At 34.0% G+C, this 11,039-nt stretch overlaps 1 protein-coding gene across 2 annotated transcripts; it reads left to right on the top strand.

Moving 5' to 3' along the window:
* The first annotated feature begins 2,025 nt into the window (after window positions 1–2,025).
* On the top strand, window positions 2,026–8,319 carry LOC128179362 (homeobox protein EMX1-like). 2 transcript variants are annotated; one of them, XM_052846774.1, is made up of 3 exons: window positions 2,026–2,745; window positions 5,924–6,087; window positions 7,761–8,319. In XM_052846774.1, the coding sequence occupies exons 1-3, from the start codon at window positions 2,172–2,174 to the stop codon at window positions 7,980–7,982; spliced, it is 960 nt and encodes a 319-aa protein (XP_052702734.1). In that variant the 5' UTR covers window positions 2,026–2,171; the 3' UTR covers window positions 7,983–8,319. The 2 variants fall into 2 exon arrangements, with proteins under 2 accessions (XP_052702734.1, XP_052702733.1); XM_052846773.1 differs by having other exon boundaries at window positions 2,029–2,745; window positions 5,921–6,087; window positions 7,761–8,318.
* Window positions 8,320–11,039: the final 2,720 nt, after the last annotated feature.

The following is an 11,039-nucleotide window of genomic DNA, read 5'->3' as shown; positions in this document are numbered from 1 at the left end:
TTGAGCTACATGTGTGATGTAACTTGTATGATTTAAAGTAACGTATGCATAACAATAAGAATGGTGAAAAAACAACAACATCAAAATAAAATTTAATTAAGAATCTGATGTTAGAAGAGGTTTCAAAGATATATTTGGAAGACAAAACGCAAAAAAATGTCAGTCTCATAGACATGGAAACTTCTGTTCCTGCGAAACTTTTTATTCTAGGCCTGAGATATCGAACGCAAATAAACTACATGCATTTGCAGTTGTAAAAAAAAATTACACATACGGATTTCCTTCTTTTTCAAACTTTTAGAGTAGAAGATGAAAAATTTTGAACATCATAAACTAAGAAAAATTCAAAGAAATAACTTCATCTTAAATATATCAGTGTAGCAAAAATGCCACGCTTAAGAAAAAAAAAAGAAAAAAACACCAAATAATATTCATTTATTTATAGAATATGCACTCTCTTAACTTGTTTCCATGTGTTTATTTTTTCACTCTGTTCACAATTTTCTATTTTGTACAGTAAACTAAAATCTAGGTTGTATTATACTGAACATATATCTGATAAAAATTGATCCTTTGTAACAGTATTGTCTGTATGTTGATATACATACTATGAAGAGAGCTATTTTGTTACTACTTTGTTTGTACATGTTTTCTGATCTATATCTCTGTTATAATGGCAATATATCTGAAGTTAATCGCACTGTAAAGTGTATTGCTCATACATATTTTTTTTTACAATTGGATTATGTGATGGAGCTACTACAAACTGCAGACCTGAGCCTAGACTAATGGTTTTCACAGACTTCGCTCAGTGTGATTCCATATTGACGGGTGATGGAAATGTCCGTATGTCCCCATAAATGCCGTTTCATCCCATTCTGTTAAGTTAAATAGCGTAAAAATAAACTGATCCCTCTTGATGTGAATCTACTTCCTAAAACAAAGGAAATTTTAACCCCCCGAAAATTTTCGACAAAATATTTTATATAAAATTATAGAAACAAAAAAAAAATTAAATATTTTGTGAGAAGGTCCATTTCGTGTTAGTTATGGTTTACTAAGTGTTGAAATTCTGCATTGTGTATATCAACTGATCATATGTCTACACATTAAAAACCTAGCTGCCAACGGCGAAGATATTAGGAAAGGAAATTGGATCCATATTTGCAATTTTATGCAGGTGTTGTTTCCTTTGATGATTGGATGTTGTTGTTAGTTTTTTTTTTTATCAAGGTAAAACTTTTTATATGACATAGTTTAAAAAATCAGCACAGCTGAGAGAGAGAGAGAGAGAGAGAGAGAGAGAGAGAGAGAGAGAGAGAGAGAGAGAGAGAGAGAGAGAGAGAGAGAGAAATTAATATCAAGCTTATTACATATACCTGTTTACTTCTAGTATAACATGTTAAAAATTAATTGAAAAATGCAATTCTTGAACATCCATCTGATTAGTTTTCAAAAAAGGTTACCTATGTTGAGAAAGTTGACAACAACAAATTCGCTTGTAATAAACTTTTGAAATCGGGCAGTAAAGAAGAATTATTTTATAGCTTTAATTTCATTATATCTAAAAATTTTAAAAAGTTGATCTTGCGACAAATTTTGATTTCAAATTTTGTAATTTTGAATTGCTTATCAATTGACTATTAACAATTAACAAGTGTATGTGGGTTTTTGGGTTTTTGTTGTTGGTTTTTTGTTTTGTTTTGTTTTTTTCTTTTTTTGCTCCTTAAGTTTTGACTCGATCGGGTGAAAGTTTAAATAACCCGTCAACAATATTTTGTATCGTAAACGCATTTCGTTTTAATAAAATTCTACGATGTAAATGGATACTGCGAAATTTAAATCAAAACTGGTCGAGATTTTGTTGATAATACAACTGAAAATCGTATGAAAGGCGAGGTGCTACACACATGATTAATCAATTTGTGGAATTAGCGCCGCCCGGTGCTTATTTTTAATTGGACAACACGAGATGTGGGCGGTCTTAAGTTATGAAGAACTGCCCTCCACACGGCAGAGATAACCGAATGCATTTTGTCATTGAAGTAAAAATCGGATAAGTCTTTCAATACTTTTCAGCTGAAACTTTTTGTCAATTTTGGACGCATACATTAAATCAATCTGGATAAATACTAGTTGATGAGGACTGGAGACATCTTTCTATAACACTCATGGTGGTTCATGCTACAGACATGGTAGAGCACGGTTTGCGAAAGTCCTCGGGCTTTACGATTGATTCTTTAATAGGAAAAGACTCCGAAAAATCAGACAGTTCGCCAAGTGGCCGAAACTATGAGGAATATGTGCGTGTAAGTTCAGAGCGGACCGACCGGGAAAGTCCGCGACCTCGAACACAGAACGGTTCCGAACTTTTGGAACGTTCCAAAAGGGACACAGTGGTCAACGAATCTCCGGGAACGAGACAGGTTCCCGACTTTTCCGCAGCTCGGAGAGAAAGAGAATTATTCCTCGCTTCACATCAACATAGTGCCTCTGAATCATTAAAACATTTACACGAGGTCCTGTCTCAGACGGCGGGGGCCACGGGGACTTACTACGCCCCCCGAGTGTGCCGCCACCCCCTGTCACCCTATAGTCTCCACTCTGTGTACCCTGGTCAGCTACCAGCCTCAGCCCCCCTCCATCCCTTGATGTTAACCCCCTCAACCTCCCGAGACATCCGTCATCTTCATCCCTGGATATCGGAACGCTACTCTGGATACTACTACCCACGGTTCCCGGCAGGTAACTAGAGATCATGATTTGTTTATCTAGTAGAAAAAAAGATTACCAGTTTATTATGTAAACTTACAAGATACAATTATAAAATGATTATATTACAAATGCTTCAAAACGTGTGTATTTATTGTAAATCAATGTATGGTTGTGTCCAATATATATCTAAATTTAAATGATGCAAAAAAAAATAAATAATACAAACATGAATCTGCATCAATTAACGTATTTAGCTTATAATGGTCTGAAAGGGTAAAATATGTATGTATTGCAGTTCATGGTAATCTCAGACTCTGATTTCATTGAAATGTAAATAGAAAATAAGCTATCATAAAAAAACAACAACACTGATTTGATTTTACATATAATTCTAATATACATTCTAGCTTTGTGCTAGGACATATGATTGTGCATAAGTGGCATCACATTTCAACACTTATGATACAATGATACAGCTCAAATGATGAAATTAATTGATAATAAACCCTATTTACTTTTGTAACGAGCTGTCAATTACAACCCTTCTGTTTTATCGATTTTCTTCACATAGATTGACCCACAGTGCCTGTTTTTGATTTTTATCTTTGGATAATTGTTTGTAAATATTTTTCGTTCTTTTCTTTCTTTTTCCAAACGGTTACACCCTCTTCTTTCCTCTATACAAAGAATAAACTAGCTTTATTTTAAAACCCCTTTCTCCATGAGAAAATGTCATTTAATTCACGTTCACGAATATAACCTCCCCACTGAACGATTGAAAAATTATTCCCGTGAATGAGTTTTAATACATAGACACATTATTAGTCTTTGAAACTATTTACAAGTAGTTTATTTTATCATTCTGATATCCAAAAATTGCATAAGTAATATTACATATTGTTCATATATCAAAGAAAATCCTGCACTAGGAAAGTATATCACCCCCTTTTTTTTTAAAAACCAAATACTTGTAAGTGTTAACAGATATAAAATGCGAGGTCAGTTGAAACATGTTGCATAAAATACTGTTCCTGCTATCACATATTTACATTTTTTTTAACCCGTTAATTCAATTCAGGCCTCGGTATCATGAAGCCTTTTTAGGCTCAAGTCAAAATTTCAGTACATGTAATTCATAGAATTATAATATATCGTAGAATTACGCTTACAATTTGTAAATATCACTGTAATATTGAGACAGATTTTAATAGCATTCTATATTTTCGAAATTTTTAATTAAATCACAATAAGACTGTGTACAAATTTTGACTTAAGTCTAAGAGTTTTTTGCCTTAAGTTAATTTTGATTTAAGTTAATTTTGACTTAAATTTTGACTTAAGTTAAGTCATGATCCTGAAGCCAGGAATTTTATAATTTGTATTGCTAAATAAGATTTTGAATGGTCGAACGTAAAGTATTGATGGTGAAGAACACAGATTCATATTTTAAAGGGGCTAAATGGTTGTAGCCAATTTTTTCTGACTATATATGCCTCCTTTAGAAGAAGAGCTCTGTTTAAAGATATAGGAAAATATTCAGATTTAAACGCTAAAATATGCGGAATATTTCTTGACTTATCAATAGTTTATAGCTTATATAATTATATTTAAAAAATTGAGGTTGCTTTGTTGACCGCCCAGCCTCCTTACTGTAACATCAATGTGTTTGTGTAGACCCCAGAAGTTGATGTCTGAAGCACATGAATCAGGGATTCATGTCTCTGATTAAGACATTTTAGGCAAACAAGTGCAAATATAATTATTAACTTTTGGTAAAATGGGAATTATTCTTATTTGTTATCAAATTGCTTTTTAAAAGTTTAAAATTTTTTTTTTAAAAAAACTCAATGTGAAAAAAATATCTTAAGCAGGTTCCATTAACTGTGATGAAAAATCTAAGAAACAGACACTGTCTTTAAAAAAATTCAAGATTAAGGATATATAATACCAAGAAAATTAAAGAATTTATTTCAGAAAATAAACCAAATTGCTTCATGTTTTATCACAAATTCATCTCTCTTTTTATTATGCAGTGTAAACTGAACTTTCTCATTTCCTGGATTAGTCTCCAATTAAGAAGTAATCACTGCTTAGTTAATATTTCGGTTAACATATTTTCTGTTATTGCAAAGGATGAAATATGTGGGGAATATAGAAATCCAGAACAGCAAGTTATATATAGAATAAAAGATTTTTTTAACAGAAAGGACAAAAATATGCGCTAATTACGCTAAAAGTATCATGTGTACTGTTTGAGGTAAAACAAGAGAGTCTTTATCAACGTCCGAGAAGAAAATTAAAATAAAACAAGATGAAAACAACGCCGTCCTCTTAATTTCTCAGCTTGACACTAAAAAGCCATCTATTTTCCGTTTTTTGCGCGCATTAGTTGCCAAATTTTGTCGTTAGGCCATTCTTTAACGCGCAAGCTTATTAATAATTTTATGACAACTTTACAAATTTAACACCTTTTATGGGAAGAAAACACCAATATATTTGCCACGAGCCTGAATGGGACGAATCCTGGCCACACTGTGTCTTCGTAACGGATTTATTAACTCAAATAAATTAATTACGATATTTACAAGTTGGTGCCGTTATTATGATAATTATCATTTAACGTAGATTAATTTTAATCGCATTAGTGAGTTTTGCATCACAAAGTCTAGCGTCGCCTTGCTCCCTGACCCCTCAAGAGAGGATGAGGATCCCCGGGCAGTTGTATGATTATTGTTATGCGGATCTTCTCCTTCTTTAACATTTAGTTTCCCTGGCATTATGCAGCTCTAGGGTGACATTCGTTATATTCTGTAGCCTTGATTCCTTATGAAATTGATAAACCTTTGCTTACAGTGTAATATATGAATATGAATTCGGAAGTTGACATACAAATCTTGTAATTACTGCAACCATGCGAAGGTCTTATAACCTCAAATAATCTAATGATGATGTGTGTAAATGTTAATTAGTAAATGAAAAAGGTGAATGAATTCGTTTATTGCGCGAGACAGAGAAATGTAAATGCATCCAAAAAGAAAGGATAAATGTTGAACTTTGCAATTTTAATAACAGGAGATTGAAAACATAATTTAGATGATCATGTAATCATTAAAGTTGAGAAGAAAGTTCGTACAAAAATCTTCTATTAAAGACAAGACTGTGTAGCTATTGAATGCAATTAATAAAATAACGGTTTTATTTTCAGCAGCTCCCGGGTTTCTTTTCCAACCTTACAGAAAACCCAAACGAATACGCACCGCATTTTCGCCCTCACAGCTTCTTCAACTGGAGAAGGCGTTCGAAAAAAGTCACTACGTGGTCGGTCAGGAGAGAAAAGATCTAGCTTCTGAACTCCAACTCACGGAAACACAGGTAATTCACGACGCTTGCGCACAACGGCGGAATATAGAACTCACTGAGTCCTGATTCAGGAACTAATTTCAGTTTTGGGGAAAACCTGTAAAAAAAACTCTTAACCTTTTATAAATATCTAGTTACAAGTTACTTATCCTTATCCTACACAATTTTGAAAGTTGTTATTGGTTTTAAATATAAACAAAAGGCTCCTAGGGACGTCTTTAAAACTGTCAATGCAATGGAACCCAAGCCCTTAAATAAAGATTTCATGACCTAGACGTAGAATGGTACAAAATTCATGATATTGACAGAAAGATGAGACAAGATGAAAATTCATTTCTACGACATATAAAAGCCCTGATTAAGTTATATCCAGAAAACGCGACAACGGGTGACATTAGCGTTCAGCAGAGATCTGGTTTCCTCTCGGAAACCCTCGGCCTTACTATGTTACGGTCCTGCTATTAGACTGCAATGTGAGCAAAAACCTGAGTAATTATTTTAAAATGATCGCGCGACAAATAATGGTCTAAAGTTAATCTGAATTTTATTGCCTCTAATATAATATACTTTATACTTCAATTAACAATCATTGCATTTTATCTTGATTCCTCTTTAGTTTGCTATCAATGGCTGCATTAGAAGTGTCGTCTGCTCGGTATAGCCCCAGAAGTATGACCTGCCGTTTTAAGGGAAATTAACTCGGAAATATACATAGAAAATGCGACATCGCTGTTTTGAATTAATGCTTTCTATCTGGTATTTATCCCTTCCCAGTTGAATGATCATCGCTAGTCAGATAAATAGAAACAGATAAATTGCCAGCTAGTTAAAACCTATAAGAAGTATTTAATAACTAAATTACTGCAATCGCCGCATTTAATTTAGTTTCAAATGAACTAACTTTCTAGCCGTTGTCAAATATTACAATATATGCGAATGGTTTTAATGGGACAATACTTGAACTAATCCCCCATGTTCGGAGTGAATCTACTGCGATTGATTATCTCTTGGATGGGCCTAACGGGAGATTGAATTACTGTCGACTGCGCGTTTGTGGCCCCCAATAACATGATAAAGATTCTCCCTTTGTTCCGACTATCGAAAGGATTACCTCTCTAATCAAAAGCTAATTAAGACGAATTCCCGCCATTTATTTGCGGGTATCTTTTCATTGCAAAAATCACTAAAAACTTTGGAATAGCCAACGTTGCAAATAGGAAGATAATTGGAGTTGTGCACGCCTAGTTGATGCGGCCATTTCAACTGATACGGCATCGAATTGTACGGTAACGACTGATAAGAGACATGTCAGGGGGGTGTTGCTTCATCACTCCCCGGGGAAGACGCCGCTTTGATAACCGTTTCACAGCAAATATCACACCTAATTGAAGACCAATGCAAGGAACAACTTGTCTGATTTCTGCGCGTTACCGACTTGCGTGGTCCTGTGGGGAATGTTCAGATTCCCTTTTAGTTGTGTGATGGATTGAAATGTATGAGTGATAATGGGTGTCCATTACCCCAGTGCATTCACGTATTTTCTGATCCGTACCGGTCAATTGAAGTTCCGCGGCCGTCCGTGAATGGACTATCAGACTGTTACAAGACAAGATGCCCACAGACGAACAATTACGATTTCAAAATCTTGTGAATAGAAGTGTAATTTAATCTTTTATCTATTTCAGGTAAAGGTATGGTTCCAAAACAGACGCACAAAACACAAGAGGATAAAATCGGAAGACGGCGATGATCCCAATAGTCCGGACAAAGGCTCTTCTAAAGACATGGACAGCGACAACGAAGAGAAGGACGACAGTGATATTAGTGACATTGATGACATAGGCGATGACGGCATGGGTCATTTCCATGGCAACCAAGTTCATCATCCTCCCCCGCCTCTTTATTGATGTAGTGTGCTTTAGGCAGCCTGAAGGACGACGATTAGACTGATGAGATTAAAAGTTAACGGGTTTATGTTGATGTTATATGAATATATGAACAATGGCAATTGTAATATTTTTTTTTTCAAGATTATATTGTATAGAATTCCCGTCGCTGTTAATCGTACTCACACTCTATTCGTAAAATGCTTGTTATTTATGTGCCACAATGTGTTTGTGACCTGTTAAACAAGCAAAGAATCCATATATGCTTTCTACAAGTGCTCGTCATTATTTATTGAGTGAATATTTGGGAAAATAAATGTTATAATAACTGATACGAAAAATTTGATTTTTTTTTCTTCATTGAAAAAAAGCATTATCGGCCCAAAGTCTACATACATGTAACTCCATGGCATCAGAGGTGATTGAGAAAAACAAGAAAGTGATTCATTTGGTGATAAATATTGTGACGTGCTCCATTTGGAAAAGTCGCACGAAGTCGTAAATTCTATTTAGTCATAATTATACTTAGCGCGGGAACAAAATCACTGCCACCTAAATGTGTCCCTCGTTAGAAGAAAGTGTTGAAGAAAGGCCGCCATAATAGAATTATGACAGGAGAGACAAAAGACCTCTGCAGTCATTGGTGCATACACCTTCTCACTGGATGACTTGATGACCGTGTGTTTATGTCACAGAGATGTCTTAGTCTTAGTGAGACTCTTTCTCTTTCTAGCCCTACACAGCTTCTATGAAAATAGGTCTTCTATTATTAACTCGACAGTCGGGCGATCTTAATTGTCTGATGCAAGAGACAAGACAAGCTCCCTCAACGTAGAAAAGACACAGGTTTTTTTTAATTTTTTTATATTTCAAAACGAAGAAAACAATATTGGGATTGTACATATACATTGTATTTGTATTCTAAGTTAGGAAAAATTTTAAGTCATAAATAAATTCCTGCTGATTTTAAACATGTTTTCTTTCTTCTTTTTTTTAATAATTTGATAAATAATTTCTTTCCCGAACTTATCACCTAACAGAGTGGCGCAGTGGGTTGGGGGGTTCTCTACGTATCTGTAAGTCATTAGTTCAAATCCCGAACTTTAAAATGTTCACCTTTCCAAAAATAATTTAAAACGAATTTTTCGTTAAATATTGTAAAATTTGAAAATATTAAACCGATCAAAGTGTTTTAATTATAATTTACTTCATTCCACATCAATATCGACAGATGGCCCATACCACCATAAAGAGAAGGGCTCTGTAAAAAAAGGAAAACATTCAAATTTCAAAGTCTTAATCAAATGATAGCTAGAATTATAACTTAACAAATTATTTCTTTAAATCTAAGCTACACCAGATGGGCAATCTGTTGACATTGAAGATGATAAATATCTAGATATCTAGACTACACGGAGATCAAGAGAGATAACTCTACATGGACGGTTTGAATTTTGATTTTATTCTGTGGGGGAAAACCCAGAACCACAATCCCTCCTTACCCATTTCATTCCGTGCTTGGAATATTTGCAGTAAAACGAAACGCACCGCAGCCCAAAATAGTTCCTCTAAAACCACGAGTCTATTTTCTGCACAATTAAAAGTAAAGAAATATAAGATTCGTTTGTTTTAGCTTGAACGTGTCCATTCTTTTACCCGCTAGTAAACTACGATTATTTCAGTAGGTATGTTCTATAAAGGAGTTGAATAGTGTAGTTAATAGTCTCCTTGGTTTGGACCGAATGTTATGTCATGAAAACTCACGAGCTGGATTTATGGTCGTTTAGTGTGCATGTTCTATTACTCACTCCGACATTACCACGACGCTATCTAATTTGACACAAAATGGCAATTATTCACAGTAAAGTGACAATTCAAGACTAAAACTTCAAAAGTTTTTTTTCTGCTAATTATATTTTTATCTATCACTCTCTGTTTTTATTTCCCCCTTACATTACTACCTCGAAAAGTTTCAATCTGTGTAAAATTATTAACACTAGTGAATTTATAGAAGCGACAAATTAGTTACATTAATTAATGTTTAATTTCATAAATAATTCCTTTACTTAAATTAACGATATATATTTTTTTGTGTTGAAAATATGTTTTGGAAAACAAAAAGCCTTGCACAAACAATTAATACATTAACATTCATAATATCCAAATTTTGACACCTCGAAAATAAATGAGAAAATTGCGAGAAACGTAATACTTTGTTTTGAAGATACTAGTAATGAATTAAAGTATATATAATGCATTCTGTTACAGTTATAACAATTATTTCGCTTGATAGAAAATATACATTAAAGTTATTTGTTTCGTGATGTAATTTTGTTGTCTGCACTGTCCTACTTTTTTAAGAAGTTCGTAGAATATGTACATGTACATGACGTACGTTTCCAATCACACAGTCCGGAGACAGAGTTGTATACCTGTACGATAAATTGTGTGACCTCGAGCTGAAATTAAATTTGAACAAACTCGTATCATCTTGCTTTGCAAGCTGATCTGTACTTCATCTATATGAATCTACTATAGTCAACAGTTATATCTATTTGGATCGCTTAGGCTTTTCACATACTTATGTAATTTTCGTGGACTGTTACGTGGGTATTTTATTGTAACGTGTACATATGTATCCGAAATGGTCTACGTTTGAATTTACTTCGTAGGACAATACTGGGAAAATATTTGAAAATCTCTTGTCAAGAACCACAATGCTACATTTTGTTATATCTACGAAATCATTCCATAAAATATATTGTATTTAAGTTTGTTCATATATGACCCCTGGACCAAAAGTAGGGCACAAAGCCAACATATAGGCTTTATTATAATGTATAGTAAACAAAAATCCTTGAAACCTTACCCCCACCAACGGAGTTTCTGAATTTGTTGATAAGGGGTACCCACGAAATCAGCGGACATTGAGAAACCACGAATATTAATGATTCCACACTATGCTAATCCTAGGCCGTAACGAGGTACTCTAAAATCAATCTAAAATACCGTGCCGTCATGATTAAATAGGTTGAAAAGTGATTGACTGAATGAACATCTGTATATATCATCGCTCTA

The sequence above is a fragment of the Crassostrea angulata genome, chromosome 4 (genome assembly GCF_025612915.1).
Source record: "Crassostrea angulata isolate pt1a10 chromosome 4, ASM2561291v2, whole genome shotgun sequence".
Taxonomy (NCBI): Eukaryota; Metazoa; Mollusca; class Bivalvia; order Ostreida; family Ostreidae; genus Magallana; species Magallana angulata.
The sequence above is the reverse complement of the archived record's forward strand: the minus strand, read 5'-3'. Positions and strand labels throughout refer to the sequence as shown.